We start from the raw sequence: 16616 nt of genomic DNA, 5'->3' as shown, positions 1-16616 counted from the left end.
TTCGAAAACTTTTAGGTGGTTTTTGGAGAGAGGAAAAGGTTATTTTAAAACCACAAACCCACAAACGAAGAGAGCATTAATCAAAGCATGTTTATAAGGAAGAGCCTTTTCCCTGCAGTGGTGGGAGAGAACATGCTCCTGGTGCCCCAGCCAGCCTGGCACAGGGCTTTCCACCTCTCACTCGGCAGTCTGCCAGAACAGGCAGCAAGAAAAAAGGAAGCATGGATGCATAGGGTGGCAGGCATCACTGAGGCTCTCCTACCACCCATGGTCACCCTGGAAAGGTTCTGTCCACTTGGAGGTGTCCATGAAGATGGAGGAGGAGCTGTGGAAGAGCCAGAGACAGGGCAGGGAGCCCTCACACGTCCAGAGATCCTTGGTGCAGTCATACACCTCCATTTCTACTCGGTAGTCCCCATCCATACCCTTCCAGTGGCCACCAGTGACAAAGAGCCGGTCACCCAGGGCCACCATCCCACCGTTCTCATGAAGTGTGTGCAGGAGCTGCACCTGTGTGAGGGACAGGGTGAGATGTGCAGGGACCCCTTGGTGACCTCCTACTCCCACCACAGAGGACAGTGACCCACTAGATGTGTTTCCCTACCCATCTTTTCTTTCTGTGGGGTTTGGGGGCCTCTGGTGCCTTGTGCGTGTGTGATGGAGAGCAGGGGAGGAAGGAATGGGGCACCCTCAGCTCTGCAGGTATCAATAGAACTAAGGGATGAGTTGGTAGAAGGGAGAGGGGGTGCTGGCACTGAGGGGAAGCAGCTGGGAGCACCATCCCCATATCTCTGGGAGGCTGATCGTGCCTGGTCCCACATCCCACCTTCTGCCAGATGTTGGCCTCTGGGTTGTACACGTGGACCTTCTTGGTGTTATCCCCGATGAGGTAGATGAGCCCGCGCAGAGTGGCACAGCGTGGGGCTGAGAGGTACTTGGGGATGAAGGGAGATGTGATCACACTCCACAGATCTGCAAGGAGCAGTCATTAGCAGTGCATCCCACCCTTGGCTCGGTGCAGCTGCCAGTAGCTGAAAAAAGCACTGCTATTTCAGGGGGAATTTGAAAGGGAGGATGCAGACCAGACAGGCAGACTGGCACCCCCAGTCCCCATCCCAGTCTATGGTCTTGCATAAAAAATGGTGGAGGGTGGGGACATGGTTTGTAGTGGTGTTCTGGGATGGGAAAGAGTCTCCTTGAGGAGATGGCATTGTCACAGGGTGTTAGTTTCTTCCTAAGGCAGGCAGCCTCCCCCACCCCAATGCCTCAGAGATTCCACTCCACCAAAGCTCAGGTCTAGGCTGTCAGACATCTGTGACTCAGGTCCATGCTGCTAACAGCCACACTCCTGGGGCTCCTGGGCCCTGTGTTAGCCATCACCACACCCTGTCATCACCTGCTCACATCCCACAGGACCATGCCTGGCAGTCCAGGGGGGGTCACCTGCCTGAGGATCCCCCTCAGTACCTTTCCCAGGGACAACACAGGTGGGGTGTGGCAGCAGGGTCAGCTCTTACCTTGAACAGGGTTGTAGCACTGCAGAGTGAGTGCGTTGTACTTGACAGCACAGGAGCCCACCAGGTAGAGTTTGCCCAAGCAGCTGGCAGCTGCAAAATTGCTCACGTACTTGGGGGCTGGGCTGATGGCACACCAGCTCTTGTTGTACGGGTCATAGCGCTCCACCTCCACCACATCCACTGTTGTCCCTGCAAGGGTGACAGGACACTGCAGCCACCCTGCTGCTCTGGGGCACCCATGGACCCCCACCCCAGCAGCACCCATAGGGTGTTCACAGCCTTACCCCCAATCACATAGATCTCCCCATTGAGGACAGCACTGGTGTGGTTTGTCCGGGCTCTCAGCATGGAAGCGATGGGCTTCCACACACCATCCCTGGGGCAGAAGCACCAGGCCTGTGTCGTTGACCATGTGTCATTCTGCGACCCCCGGGAGCCACCTAGAGAGAGACAGGTCAGATGGGCCACCCTCTCCAAGTGCAGCTGTCCCTGGGTATTCCTTGCCAGTGGCCAGTTTTGCCCAAGCAGAGTACAGAGAGGATTTTGCCCAGAGAGGAGCCGCTGGCCCCACACCAGTGCCTCGTGTTCGTATCATTGTCCCCTGTCCTCCATCCCCCACCCTGCACCAGCAGCCCTGGCACTGACCTGTGACGTACACATCGTTGTTCAGAGCCACTAAGGAAAAGCCCCATTTGTTGTAATCAGGGAAGTCAGGCAGAGCCATCCATCGCCCTGGAACCCAGTAGAGCCAAGCAATGACCCCACAGCCAGTGATGGCACTTTTTAAGCCACCCGTTTCAAGCCCATCCCAACCCAACTAGTGTCTCTCCAAACTGACACTAGTTTGACAAGAGATAGCTTTGGGGTAGACATGGTCAATTAATGTGAAGGGAGGAGGAGGAACTGGGAGGCACCTACTGCTTTTGGGGTTGTAGAAGGCAAAGTTCCTGGTGGCAGCTGGCATTTCCAGCCCCCTCTCCTCATCTTCATCCTCCAGCACACGACCACCAACAACCACCAGCACCTCCTCTAGCTTTTGTGGTGGGGTTGGGGGGTTCTTCAGGGCACCGGTGCCACTCTTCCCCTGATGAAGAGGCCAGGGCAGGGCCATCAGGCTCCTCCTTCCTGGCTCAGAGCATTTAGGGGAAGGGGGTACCCACCATGGTGCGGGATCGGGAGACGAGGGCCTTGCTGGCATCTGAGTCACGAACAAGAGGCTCAGTGGCAAGGAGATTCTGCAGGTACTGGTCAGGCAGCGAGACAAGGTGGGTCAGCTCCAGCAGCTCCGGCAGGAACTGGGCTCGGGATCCTGGGTCGTGGCGTACCCAGCGCAGTACAGCCTCAACCAGGCTCCTCTCCTCTTGCACCTGCAGCTGGTCATTGGAGAGGTAGACAGCCAACCTCTCCTTGGAGAGCTGGAGGAACTCCTCCTGAAGAGAGACAGCTTCAAAGTTCTCCTGCAAGAAAGACCAGGCCTTGGAGGAGACCTCAGGGCAGCCGTGGCTCTCACCAAACTCACAGATACCTAGGCAGTTGGTGGCGTCCATCTGCTGCCGGAGGTAGCGGCTGCAGACCTTCTGGATAGCAGGGAAGTGGAGCTGGCTGGAGGTCCTCATCAGCCCCTCCACGTTGCCCTGGTTGATGGTAACCTTTCCCGTGTAGGCAAAATCAAGCAGCATCTCCAGCGCACCGGGGTCTACTTCCTTTAGCTCCACCCGTGCTGCGATGCTCTCAGCAAAGTCACCGGAGAACATGGCATAGAAGTAGTGGCTGCAGAGGGCCAGGATGCCCCGGTGGCAGGGAAACTCCCGCCCACCCGCCACCAGCGTCACGTCGGCCAGTTTGGGATTGCTGCGGAACTGCTGCAGCCCCTCCAGCACGCCCTGGGCGTGCGAAGGCAGGCAGAAGTCAAAGTCGTCCATGTTCCTCACCATGGTGCCAGGGATGGCCGTAGGGCCTGGCAGGCGGGCAGTGCCCGAACAGCGGGAGGCGAGGGTGCCCCTGCTAGGAAAAGGCGACGGTGTCTCCCTCTCCCCCTGCCGCGACACCCTCCCGCCTTCCCAGCGCCCGAGTCATGGACAGCAGCGGCTGCACAAGCTCTTCCCACAGCCCCCCTCCCACGGTGGCCGTGTTTTCTCCTCACCACGCCGCAGCTGCCCTGCCGGGGTGGCGACCGGCTTTTTGGGGATGATTCTCGGGGTGATTTGAGCCCTCTCGGCGCGGTCGCTCCCGCTCTCACCACTGCTCCCCAGCCCGGCCGGCCCGCGGGAGGGAAGGGAGCGCGGTCCCGGCGCTGGGCAGGGACACGCCGCATGACACGGGATCAGCCGGGACTTGGGGCACTCGCTATTTTTAGGCGGCACCTGGACACTGCTCCCTGCTCTTAAAGGCACCGCACGGGCAGAGCTCCATCCTTGTCATTTCCCCATCCCGCGGTGCTGTTGCCTTTAGGAAAACCTCCCCCTCTCGGTTGGGCACCGAGCCCGGACGGACAGGCTCCCACAGCACCCTCCGTCCACCCCATCGGCAGCAGGGGGTCCCCGCCGTGCCCCTGCTGGCTCCCCCGGCTCGCATGGCCGGTGCCGCTATAAATATAGGTCGTTATCTCACTCCGCGGCAGCCGAGGCCTGAAACACCCGCCCTGGGGCAGGGGGAGCTGGGGTGCTGAGGCGGCCCGCCTAGCTCAGCAGCTTTCTTCACCGCCCCGGAAAGCCTCGCTCAGCTGGGACAGAACCGAGAAGGTTTTTATTGCAGCCCGCGGCCTCCGAAGCCCCTCGGCATCACTCCTCCAGGCTGAAGATCTCGGCCTCCTTCTCCTTCCAAAAGGCGAAGCTGCGATCGATGTAGCGACAAATCTCGTCCCCCTCCTCCCCGGCCTGTCCCGGCCGCTGGGCCGGGCTGTGCAAAGTCCCGAAGTACCGTGCCTTGATGTCGTCGAAGCCGTCGCGCCAGCCGCGCCGCCCCGCCGCGATCTCGTCGATGACGGCGCGGTGGAAGGCCCGCACTGCCCGCCAGCCGTGCCGGCCCAGCTGCTCAAACACCTCGAAACAGAGCAGGTGGCGGCCTCGACGCTCCTCGGGGGACAGGTCCTGCTCCAAGATGCGGAAATAGCCCAACATGAATAATTCCAGCGACAGGCTGTCATACTCGACCGGGCCGCCCCCCGCCGCCGACACGAACTGCTCCGGGGAGAGCAGGGTGCGGGTGGGGGGCGGCGGCGGGGGGCGGCGGGAGGCAGCATCCCGCCAGCCGCTCAGCAGCCTCTGGATGGCCGCTCTCTGCCGCGCCAGGCGGGCCGCCGCCTGGGCCCCGCTCCCCGCTGTCTCCCGAGGGTCCCCGGCGGCGGGCCGTAAGGGCGCGTAAGCGGAGCGTCTCCAGTGGCTCAGGAAGAGCATCACGATCCGTTCCTTCCTCAAGCTGCCCCACTCTGGCCCCGGCCCCTTCCCCTGCCTCGGGGAGCCTCCGCCGCCGTCGGAAAACGCCTCCTCGCAGCTGATGCCCGAGTCGCTGGCGGCCTCTGCCTCGCCGCCCCTGGCCGGCGCGCTCCCCGCGGCCCCCCAGGCGGGCTCGAAAGCGCCGCGCAAGCTGCGGACGCAGACTCCGCACTGCCGGATCTCCCGCTGTGCCAGGCTGCCCCCGGGCTCCCGGGAATGCCCGCCGGCTGCGGGGAGAGCGGAGGTAGCGGCGGGCGGGGAGGCGGCAGTGCTGGGACCTCGCACGCCCTCGGCGTTGCCCAGCAGTGCGGCCAGGCTATTGACGGCGCCGGCCAGACGGCCGAACCAGAGGGGCAGGGGCTGCCCCGGAGCAGGCGGGGGGCTGCGGACGGAGATGCTGAGCAGCGGGGCGGGCAAGAGGGCGCGTAGCTCCCGCACCAGGCGCCGCAGCTCGCTCTGGTACACCTCGCCGCGCCGCCGCAGCCGCAGGCTCTCCACTGCCCTCTCCAACTGATGCAGGTCTGTCTCAGTCAGGAGCTCCCCGAACGGGCCCAGCACGGCTTGGTGGGAAGGCGAGAAGCTCCAGGAGCCTGCATCCTGCGGAAGAAGCGGTCAGCCACTTCCGACAGCCCGCGCCCCCTCTACTCCCCGTGCCCCTTGTACCTGCCCTCCCGCCGGGTCCTCGTTCGCTAGTCGGGCCCGCAGCCGCCGCACCATCACTTGCCGCTTCCACTCGGGGATGAGCCGGCCCCGCTCATCGTGCGTGGGCACCAGGGATTCCGCGTCTACCTCCGCGGGGTCCGGCCCGGGGGGCTCCACCGGCCCGGGCGCCCCGTCCTGTGCGGATAGAGTCATGGGGAGTTCGAAGGGGTACGGCCGCCGAGGGGACGAGCCGGGGGCCGCGGGCCGAGCCAGCGACCTACCGAGTGGGCGAGGAAAGGCGCCGGGATCCTGGCCCGCTGCGAGGGCTTGCGGAGCTTCAGCTCCGCCGGCACCGACCTGCCGGGCTCCATCCTGGGGGAGGGCAGCAAGGGGTGGTGGGCCCCAACACCTCCAGGGCCCCCCCCAGCTGAGGGGTGACCCGACACATCACCCCGGACCTTGGGGATAACCCTCCTCAGTGACAGCCACGAGTGGATCTGATTCCTTCAGAGGACGGGACGGAGCTGAGGAATCCCTGCTGCCCGCTGTCCCCCTGCAGCCAAGGACTGAGCCCAGGGCCACCCCATGCCCGCCAGCCCTTCTCCGGGCATCCCATGCTCCCCAGCCCGTCCTCCCGCTCCCTGGGGTGACCGGCTGGCATGCTTCGGGGATGGGGGTGCCCAGTGCCCCAGACCCAGTGGGGTCTTACCTGCAACAGGGGGCTGAGCTGGCTGCTGAAGTTAGGGGGTCGGGTCCTGTTGTGGCCTGCTCAGGGAACATCCAAAGGTGGTGTGGCTGCACGCCTAAAGTCCCTGTGTGGGAAGCAAGGAACAATACGGGACAGGAGGGGAGGATGGAGTGGTCGGGCAGCCCTGGAGAGCACAGGGGCCACGGCTGCAGTGCTGGGGCAGGGCACAGAGGCGTTGAGCATTGTATTAATATTTGATGGGGCATCGAGTGGCAGCACCTGGGCTCAGTAGGTCGAACTGGCGCCGTTCCTGGAGATAGTGGCTTGGTGACTTGGCTCCAAGCCTTGTCCTGTTCTTGGGGCCAATGGAGAATGGCCGAGGCTGGTCATGGCCCCAGGCCAGGTGCTGGGGACAGAGGAAGCGTCTTGCACAGGGGCACTGAGGGCAGGTTCTGGCAGTGGGGGATGTTCAGCAGGGGATTCTGCTGCACCGCTGCCTGGGCATCGGTTACTGGCATTCAGCCATATTCGTGTTCTTTCCCTCCACCACCATCCATTATATATGGCTAGGATGGACTCGTGGTGCTCACTTACATGTGAGAAATTCAATCGAGGGGCTGGAATAAAATTAAGAAGCAACAGATCTAAGCCTATAAACACCGATTAGCTGGTGAGGATCCATTACAGAGTCAGCCTCTCAAGCCTGCCTGGCTCCAATGCCGGCTGACTCCCAGCTGTCATGGGGAGGAAGAGCTTCTGCTGCCCAGCAATAGAGCCACAGCGTGAGCACAGGTTATGCTTTGCTGTAGAAGGAGGGAGTTTGCTGAAAGCACTTTTGCAGAGCCCAGTGCCAGGGTTGTCTCTCCCAGCCTGGAGAGTTTCTCCCGGGATTGCAGCTCTCCACAGTGCAAGGGTGTGCAGGAGCATGAGAGGAGAGGAGGTTCTGCCCTAAACCTCCATCCCTGCCTCTTTTCTCACCCTGTTCCTCAGGAAGGCAGGCACTGCTCAGGGAGTCTCGGGGGACTCACCTTTTCCTTTTCCTTTTCCTTTTCCTTTTCCTTTTCCTTTTCCTTTTCCTTTTCCTTTTCCTTTTCCTTTTCCTTTTCCTTTTCCTTTTCCTTTTCCTTTTCCTTTTCTTTTTCCTTTTCCTCTCCTTTTCCTTCTCCTTCTCCTTCTCCTTCTCCTCTTCTCCCTTTCTCTTTGCCTTTCCCTTTTCCTCTTCTCCCTTTCTATTTCCCAGTTGCATACCCACAAGGATGAGCAAAGCAGCACAGAAACAACTAAGGATGGCCCCTCTCTTCCATTTCAACATCCACATAATTCCTTCTCCACCAGTTCTTCAGCCTTATCCCACTCTCTCCCCAAGTTCCTGCCGATGCATCCTTCACTCTCCCACAGCTCCCACTCTCCCAGTCCTGCAGTAATGAGCAAACAGGCAGAAGAAACCAGGCAAGGCCCTTCTCAGCATCCTGGTTTTCATTTCAGAGGGGCCGTGGACGCTCCACATGAAATAGGATCGAGGGGAGGAGGTGCACGTGCTCCCCTGAGCCAGCTCTTCTGTCCCGCTCCCTCGGTGGCCACAATGGACCTTCCTGCCCAGGCCCGTTCCTGTCCAGCTCCTCCAACACTCTCTGGACAAGCTGGGGGAGCATGGGGGGGCTCGGGGCCCTCTCCCCATTGGAAAATGTCCGGGGACAGCCACCTCCAGGAGCCGCATCCTCCTGCTGCTCCTGCTGCCGCCGCTGCCGCCAGCGCACCACGAAGGGATGGAGGCGGCGGCGAGGTGGGGCCACCTCGGCAGGGGTGTCCTGCCCCTGCAGCAGGCGGATGGACCCGATGGGCCCTTGGCAGATCGGGCAGGTGGCAGCGGTGTCGGGGGCAGCCTGGGGCTGGATGCAGGCGTGGCAGAACACGTGTCCGCAGGGCTCCACGGCAGCGGGGCTCTGCAGGAAATTCACACAGATGTGGCAGACCCTGACGGGACGTGGCGCTGGTGGCTCTTGCCTGACCTCTGCCATTGCTGCTCCCGGACTTGACTCCTTCAGCTGCTGGCAGGACTCGAAGGCTCGGCTTCCACTTGTGCCACTCTGAGGTTCCTCAACCTCTTGTGGGACCCAGAGGCTCCTCAGTCACTGGCACCACTTGTGGACTCCTCAGTCACTGGTGTCCTGGTGTTATTCAAAGGTTCTTCTGTCACTGGCAGCACTCAGAAGCTCCTCGGCTTCTGGGTCACAGTGTGAGTGCTGGGGCACTGCCCAACCCTGCTGTTTGTAGTTACCCACTGCAAGTGAGTGATCATGATTCTGGTGACATCCCAGGGCACACCCAGGAGCTCCCCCACGCACACAGGCAGATCCTGTGGCACAAAGCCCACCTGACAGTAGCTGCACACCTCAGTGTTTGCCCAGCTCCCTTCCAGGCAGTCCCTGCTGGGGTGAGGCTCTGCCAGTCACACTCGCCAGGACCTGCTCTGCAGAGCTTTTCCATGGCGTGTCCTGGTGCCTGGGGACAGGATCCTGCACAGCCCTTGGTTTAACTTCAGGAGGTTCTGTTGGCCTGTTTCTCCAGCCTAGCAAGGCCCCTGAGGCTGCAGTATCATCTTCAGGTGTCAGCCATTCTGTAGAAAACTGGGACTAATTTTCTTGGTTTGGTTTCTAAACTTTGTTTTTATATTTCATATTTTTGGTGTTTCAATAGCAGTGGAAATCCAGGGAATGAGGGGTTGAGGACCTCCTGTTTCTGTATTTTGCAAAACTTAGTGTTTCATGTCTAACTGATCCTGTGGGGCAGACTGATGAAATCTGGGATCCTCCCCAAGGACTGTGTGCTTGCAGAAGCACTGCTGCTGAAATCACAGAGCCATGTTTAGTTGGGAGAATAACGTAAGAGGGACTGGGAAAAGCTTTCTATTTCTGTTCTGAAGGGGGCTCAGGGAGCAGATTTCTCCTCACAGCTGGAGAGCTCACAGAGCAGTAATGGAGGCCAGGAGGAATTAGTCAATGAACACCCCAGGGAGAGAAGGAATGACCCCACACACCCCATATCTGCACTGGCTGCAGACCCAGTCCCACTGGGTGGGCCCCACTCTTTGCCAAAGTCCTGTGAAGCAGGAGCTCAAAAGTCACATGAAAAGCAGGGAGCAGAGGGGCATTGCCACTTCATTTCTGCAGCAGTACCCAGGCAAAAAGCTGCAGAAATGGGGCTGTTGGGTGCTTAATGCTGCCACCTCCCTCTTTCTCCCTGGAGATGGATGAATGCCAGGTTTTGTAGGAGACTGACATTGCAGGATTAATACAACACAGCAATCATTCTGCTATTGAAAATATGAGTATAAAACTTTCGAAGGGCAGAAAATCTGCCAGAGCTGTAAATCCTAATCCTGAGTTCTAAGGAAATACTTGATGCCTAAATAACTTAGATCAAAGTTACAAAGTGCTTATATAGCTTAAGTTATAAGACATCCATGGATATAACATATCCAAACCTGATATATCTATGTAACCTGATATTAATACAACCTAAATAATGACTTTTTATATATCTAAATAACCTGATACCTATATAATCTGAATCATAGCTTTTCATACCTATTTAACCTGAATAATAACTGTTATACCTATGTATACCTATGTAAATAACTTTTTATACAATGTAATGGCTAGTATCTAGTTAACTAGTTGCTTAAGGCTGAATAGACAAAAAAAGAAAGAAAGAAAAAAACCTCACCAGGAGGATAGCTTTAGAAATAGATAAGTATAGTACTAATGGAAAATTGGCAAGTGCAAAGCCAATTAGCCTCAAAACAAATAATTTAGGCCAGTTAAGACAAGACAGACCACGGATCACTGTAACTGCACATGGTCTGAAGAAAAAATTGAAAAGTTCAGATGCAAAGAACTGAACTTTTCAACTGGAAGCCTTCATCAAAGACCCCCGATGACCCCCGAAATGGGGAGGAGCAAGAGCAGTGCAAAAGAACTATTTAATAACCATGAGCTCATACTATGTAAATTAGTTCCAGTGCATATGTGATGATGTTATAAATGACATAGTAACACTAAGCAATACTTACTGTGTAAATACACCATAGCATTTGACAAAGGTGGGTGAGTTAGGTGGAGAAATCCACCTCACCACCAGTGCTGCAATAAATAAATACCTGTTCTATAGACACTGGTCTGTGGGAATGTATTTCCAGTCTAGTTTTTGGGCATCATATGCAGCCACTCTTCTGAGAATCTTAAAGCTTGTTTTGGTAATCTATTTCTCTTTTGAACTGTTCTGTAAAAATCGCCTATGTCAACAAATCTGTTAAAACAGAGAGTGAAAGTTGGTGCCAAGTTTTAGAGAAAGAAAAGACAAAAGAACAGCCCATGGTAAGCACCAGTCCCATGTGATTAGTACTGGAGGCTGCTGAGGCCATAAACACAAAAACATCACTACACACTCTCTGAGGCCATAGACACACAAAAACATGCCACTACACAATCTCTGCTTGCCTTAAATCTGGACAAGAAAAAAATAACTTGGAATTTTTTCCACTGCGCAGCCCCGTCTGCCCAATATACTTTAACCCACACCCCATGTCCGCCCACATCCCCAAGGCTCTCACCACCGGATTTTGCTGCACTTTGTTTGGCACCCTGGGTGTGCCCGCCTCTGCTGTTCCAGCCGCCGCTGTGAGGTTCCTGCTACAGCCCATGTTGCTTTTCAGAGGGTTACCAGGACCGGCTGTGGCCCGTCAGTTTGCAAAGAAAAACCTTTTCTTTTCTCCCTCTGTCCCCTCACCAGAGCCGCCATTGCCGTGTGGAGCCGAGCCCGCGCCATAGCGCCCCCTGCAGGCGTGGAGGAATCATTGCACCCGCCCTGCCCGGCCAGGAGCCAGCAGCGCCCCTGGTGGCTGTGCCCGAACTGCACTAAGGGGAAAATGCCTGCAGCAGCGAGAGGCTGGGGCTGGGTCCCTGCTTCTGCTTGGTGCTGCTGCTGCTCTTTGTTTGCCTTGTTTTATATATATATATATATGTATATATGTCTTGGGTTGCAATGCAGGATGTGACCAAAAGTGTGTGCTCTATCACCATCTGTTAAAACCAGGTGTTGCAGTGTTCTTTATCTTTCCCACAACCCATCCTTCCTCCAGGAGATCTCTCCTGTTAATGGGCCATGGAGTCCCAGTGCATGACTGATAAAATTCCATCATCCCATTGGGAGATGCTCCACCCAGGGGGAGGAGCCAAGCATTTCCTACCCAGATTAAATCTGAGATTTGGAACATCAGAACAAGTTTGTTCCACTGGATTCCAGAGGAAAATCAGACCCTTCTACATCATCATTGGACCTTCGGAGGAGAACTCCACCCTTCTACAGGAGCACTGCTCCAACAGAACCACATCTATCCCTGCAGGAGGATGCAGCCACCATTTGATGGGACTGCTGCCAACATCCTGGCTGACTGACTGACTGTCAGGTTGTATTCTGACTCTGTCAGAATTTTGTTGGTTTGTATTACTGTATTTTTATTTTAATTTTCCTAGTAAAGAACCATTATTCCTATTCCCATATCCTTGCCTGAGAGCTCCTTAATTTCAAAATTATAATTTGGAGGGAGGAGGTTTACATTTTTCTATTTCATGAGAAGCTCTTGCCTTCCTTAGCAGATACCTGTCTTTCAAACCAAGACAATATTCATATGTAAAGAAGTGTTATTTCTTTTCCTATATCTTTGCCCGAAAGCCCTGTAATTTCAAAATTATAGTAATTTGGAGGGTTCACACCTTCCTTGGCAGACACCTGTCTTTTAAACCAAGACAACGTGGAATGGTGACTTGGGAAGACAAACAGCATCACTCCACACATCTCCATCTTCTTCCTTCTTCACCTTCTCACAGAAGCCACCTCTGAGACCCCGTGGCTACCAAAAACCAGGCCATGCAAAACCAACACATTAATGAATTGCAGAAGTAGGTCTGCAGCACAGGCATCCACAAGTCCCAAGGGGAAGGAGTTCAGCTTGCTTTCTGTCACAGAATTTCAGACTCCGAGACTTTCTGGTGAAAACAACCTTCAGTTGTCCTTGGTGGCTTCAGCAGCAGTCTTGGCTCACTTGCCAGAGCTCAGCATCCTATACTTGACTGACATAAATCTTACACGTATTCTGCCCTGATGCCTGTGAAGATTCACGTCCTCAGGGAGACCAGGATATTACCAAAGCCATAAAAGTACAGGGACAAGTCTGGCAATTGCTGCTACTGCCAGTACCACTGCATGGCCAGAGCCTCCTCCCACCAGGGAAAATTCTGTTCACACCTGTAGAGAAGCAGGTCATTTGCTGGTCAGACTTTTAGAGAAGTATCTTCAGGCTTCTCCCTTCCTGTTCCACCTACACAATGGATGTGAAAAAAGACCACAGGAACCTGCCACCAAATGGAGTAAAATGACTTCTGGGCATCAGGACGAGGAGATCTCTGCTCAGAGACCATTAGTTGTGGGCAAAAAGCACTCTGTGTGGTCTACAAAAGAAAGACAAGTGTGTGTCTGGGGACACTCAGGCAAGGAGGTTGGCATCAGTGTGAAGGTGCACTTGTGAAGGCCATGGGGTGTCAGAATAAAGAGAAAATACAACGGTGTGTGTCCACAGGGGTGAGAGGGAGAGGAAAGAAAAGAGACAACTCCAAAGTGCTGTCTGGTGAAATGTGTCGTGTTCCAGAGGACAATGAAACTTTGCAGAGGTAGGGACAGAGTATTTTACCGGCTCAAGCATCCTTCTGAGGTCAAAATTGAATTTGTTACTTTGTATTCTCTTCTTCCAGGGTTGCAACTATGCACTGCAGATATTCCAGGCTCTTTGAGAATCATGACAGCTCTTCCCGTCCTGTAATGGCCTGCTGGGTATTCAGAGAGGAAATTATGTGAGCTGGTTAGAAGGGTGTTAGAAACAACACCTCAGGGAGCCAGTCCTAAGCCACTTCTCCTCCAAGAGACACCAAGGGGGGCAGTGCCAGGAAAGAAGGGGCACCCGGGGTGGGGAGTGACGGGACAAGAGGCAAGAAGTGGGGACAAGAGGCATCGTGGGATGGGTGAGACTGGATGAGACACGGGGACTCAGCGTGGAGGAACAAAGAGGCATCGGGAGGGAGTTGTTGGTGAGAGGAATGACAGATATGTCTTTACAAACAAGCTGTGGGTCTGCTGGATGGATTCCTCTGATTGATGAATGGAGAAGGATATTTGCCTTTACAAACAAACTGTAGGTTTGCTGATAAATTAATTGGATATTTCAAGATGAAAGAAGAAATGAGGAAAAACCATGAATTCTATAAGAATTAAAAATTAAAAGGGAGGGTCGTATATTAGAGGGGAATCTTAGGTATCAGGCGTTCTGGGAAGTCTCTACCTCTCAAGTACCTCAGCCAATGGGGAAAGAGAGAGGGAAATGCAGCTGGGAAATTAGGATAAAAGAGAGGGAGACTTCGTCCTCGAGAAATTTGAGAGATCCCAGGGGAATGCCCTATGGCCACTCCCTTTATTCGAATAAAGCAAAAAGGACTCCTCTGTCTCCTTTTCGGACATAAACCTCTGATGTTTGTAGATCAATTTTCCTGACATCGGTAAGGAAGTGGGTTAAACAGGGAGGTCCCGAGCCCAGCGGAGCTGCCGGGGCCTACCGGTACCTCCCGAGGCCGCGGCCGCTCTGGCAGCGGCACCGGGGCGGCCCCGAGGCGTCGCCAGGGCCGCGCCCCGGGTTTGTTGTAGCAACGGCCGCGATGGCGGCGCGGCCGCCCCTGCCCGACTCGGTGCTGGTGCAGGTCCTGGCGCTGCTGCCGCTGCGGGACAGGCTGCGAGCGGCCAGGTAGGGTCTCCCCGGGCGGGACCGGCCGCCTGCCGCTCCCCCGGCCCGGCGCTGACGGCGATCGCCTCCCCGCAGGGTGTGCCGGCGGTGGCAGCAGCTGGCGCAGGACAGAGCGGTCTGGACACATGTGGACTTGAGCCCTCACCGGGTACGGGCCGCCCGTCCGCACCGTGGGCCGGGGGCGGACAGAGTCCCGCTGTGGGCAGGAGGGATGGATGGAGGCTGACACTGGGGGGGTCAGATCACCCCGCCGCAGGCAGAAGCGGAGGGGAATGGGGGGGAACAGCCCCACTGGGACAGGGGTGCCCTTCCCCACCTCATTCCCCTGGAACCAGGCTCTCTCACCCCCCAGATCAGCCGCCGCACGCTGTGGCACCTGGTGCGCCACCGCCTCCCCGACAACCTGTGCACCCTGCGGATGCGGGGCGCGCCTCGCTCGGGCGGCAAGCAGCGGCTCCTCTCACCGGCACTGCTGGCTGCCCTTCGGAAGCGCTGTCCCCAGCTCCATCGGCTGTGCCTGACCGAGACTGACCTCCGCCACGTCCCGTACGACAGCATGCCCGCTTCTGTCACCACACTGGAGCTGAGCCTCTGCGACATCCCCGATGCTTGGTTCTGCGTCTCCCCTTCGGCGCCACCACCACAGGTACAACACCTCGCTATCCACAGCATTCCCACCTTTTCTGACCATCATCTTCTTGACATTTCCTCACAGAACCGCTTGAAGACACTGAGCCTTTGTGGCACCTACCGCATCACTGATATGGGGATCCAAGCAGCAGCTCCACACCTGGAAGAGCTCGAACGCCTGATTCTACGGCACTGCATCATTGGTGATGCTGCCATGGTGTTCATCGGGCGCCACATGAAGCAGCTCCGCCACCTGGAGATCAGCAATGCCTACTTCCTGACGAACAGGGGGCTGGTTGCTATCGTGACACTGGAGCACCTGGAGACCCTGTGCCTTGACCTCTATGATTTGGTCTCCCTTGGTACTGTTATCGCTTTGTTGCAAGTGCTGCCTCGCCTGAACCACCTCAAGCTAGGTGGAACTTGCTTTGAAGATGAACTCCTCGATAAAATTCAGGAGAATTTTCCACATTGCACCATATCTCACACTCCATGACAGCCTGAAGTGCTATCCTTCCTCAGTACAACTGAAGTGCTCTCTTTTTTTTTTTTTTTTTTTTTTTTTGTAAAACCTGTACATAGCTTTGGGACAGAATTCCCATTGGCCTTAAAATATTACTTTTTTTTCATATAAGTAAGTTAAAGAGCTTGTCATGTCTCGTTGACATGCTTTTGTAGGATTCCCCCCTCCTTGTTTTCCATGGAACAGAGGAATAGGAAACTGGAAGCGCACCCACTCTTTGGGAACCCCACTGACCAAAAACTGGCCGGGGTGATGACAAGTTTAAGCTCTGTCTTCTCCTCTTTCTCCACTGCTGAGGATTGGACAGCAGCTTAATGAGTGCAGAATTCAAGGAGTGAAGTGAGGCACCCTTCTGTCACAGTAAAAACAGACCCAGCAGCCAAAACCTCACCATTACCAATTCCTTCAAATTCAGATCTCCAAGTCACTTGTCAGACTGGTCATGAAGATTCCTGGTCCCAAGAGCCAGACATCCCTTTTGCCCCCAGGCATTGTTGAGGCTGCCGTTACCTCTGGGTTTTGCTGGTAACCTCTGCCTTTTCTCATCATCTTCTATTGTCTGCATTCACATCCTCTTCCTCCCCTATCCCCCAATATCCTAACACCAGATAATCACCTAAATGTTATGTTCTTCTTAATTTTTAGTCTATATTTTAAAGCAAATATTGTATTTATTTTTAAAAACTTGCAAGCTTTTAACTTTCATTTGAACCCTTGTTTTTAGGACTTGGTTATTTTTTTTTTTTTAACCTGCTTCAGCATCTCTCCTGCCCCTTAGGACAGCCTTCCTTGTGACAAGAACATCAGAACACAGGAAACAGAGCAGGACAACTAATGCCTCAGTTGAGTCTTTTCTGCCCTGTTTTCATCCCAAACACCCCCTGCCCTCCATTCAGCTGCAGCATATCCAATAAACTTTTGAGTTTCAGACGGTCCTGGATGGCAGTGATCTTCCCTGTAGTGAAATCCTCACTGCTGTCAGGTGGCCTTTGTGCCCTTGCCTCTTTTTTCTTCCTAAACCCAATCTCAGGGTAGCTTCAGGGCAAATATCAAAGGTAAAATGTTTCAGCTCTGCTTTGGAAAGCAACCCAAGGCTGCTAACTTTGTAACGACCACTCCCTATTTATCCCAGACGAGGAGATTGACACTGGTGGAATCACCCTTATTTAAACCTCCGGCATTCCTTGTTCCAGCACTCTCTGGGATGGGGAGGGACAGTACAACAGGAAAAGGGAAAATCAAAAACAGTAAAAATCCATCAGTCAGTCAAGGCACAGTGAAATGCAGCAAGAACCTTAATGTTCTCCTGATCTTTGCAAGCAGGATCTTTGCA

The 16616-nt window shown here is 55.3% G+C and overlaps 3 protein-coding genes across 5 annotated transcripts; 1 reads left to right on the top strand and 2 right to left on the bottom strand.

Annotated features, from left to right (window-relative positions):
- Nucleotides 1-74: 74 nt before the first annotated feature.
- On the bottom strand, nucleotides 75-3613 carry KLHL30 (kelch like family member 30). Of its 2 annotated transcripts, none has more exons than XM_014870351.2 (7): nucleotides 2678-3596; nucleotides 2436-2601; nucleotides 2163-2249; nucleotides 1802-1957; nucleotides 1518-1706; nucleotides 827-972; nucleotides 75-510 (listed from the first exon to the last, which is right to left on the bottom strand). In XM_014870351.2, exons 1-7 carry the CDS (start codon nucleotides 3449-3451, stop codon nucleotides 259-261), a joined length of 1770 nt encoding a protein of 589 aa, XP_014725837.2. In that variant the 5' UTR covers nucleotides 3452-3596; the 3' UTR covers nucleotides 75-258. The 2 variants fall into 2 exon arrangements, with proteins under 2 accessions (XP_014725837.2, XP_014725839.2); XM_014870353.2 differs by having other exon boundaries at nucleotides 372-510; nucleotides 827-934; nucleotides 2678-3613.
- Nucleotides 3614-4240: 627 nt separating this feature from the next.
- On the bottom strand, nucleotides 4241-15019 carry ESPNL (espin like). Of its 2 annotated transcripts, XM_088170562.1 has the most exons (5): nucleotides 14882-15019; nucleotides 6303-13165; nucleotides 5875-5965; nucleotides 5615-5788; nucleotides 4241-5548 (listed from the first exon to the last, which is right to left on the bottom strand). In XM_088170562.1, the coding sequence occupies exons 2-5, from the start codon at nucleotides 6545-6547 to the stop codon at nucleotides 4298-4300; spliced, it is 1761 nt and encodes a 586-aa protein (XP_088026688.1). In that variant the 5' UTR covers nucleotides 6548-13165; nucleotides 14882-15019; the 3' UTR covers nucleotides 4241-4297. The 2 variants fall into 2 exon arrangements, 1 of the variants encoding a protein (XP_088026688.1); XR_015805632.1 differs by lacking the exons at nucleotides 4241-5548; nucleotides 5615-5788; nucleotides 5875-5965 and adding an exon at nucleotides 5967-6097.
- FBXL12 (F-box and leucine rich repeat protein 12) lies at nucleotides 14036-16218 on the top strand. The gene is given in 2 exon segments (XM_088170561.1): nucleotides 14036-14278; nucleotides 14483-16218. Coding segments are annotated over 2 exon segments (1008 nt in total). The 5' UTR covers nucleotides 14036-14044; the 3' UTR covers nucleotides 15257-16218.
- The last annotated feature ends 398 nt before the right edge of the window (nucleotides 16219-16616 follow it).

Source organism: Sturnus vulgaris, chromosome 10 (genome assembly GCF_052056855.1).
Source record: "Sturnus vulgaris isolate bStuVul1 chromosome 10, bStuVul1.hap1, whole genome shotgun sequence".
In the NCBI taxonomy this organism is placed as follows: Eukaryota; Metazoa; Chordata; class Aves; order Passeriformes; family Sturnidae; genus Sturnus; species Sturnus vulgaris.
The sequence above is the reverse complement of the archived record's forward strand: the minus strand, read 5'-3'. Positions and strand labels throughout refer to the sequence as shown.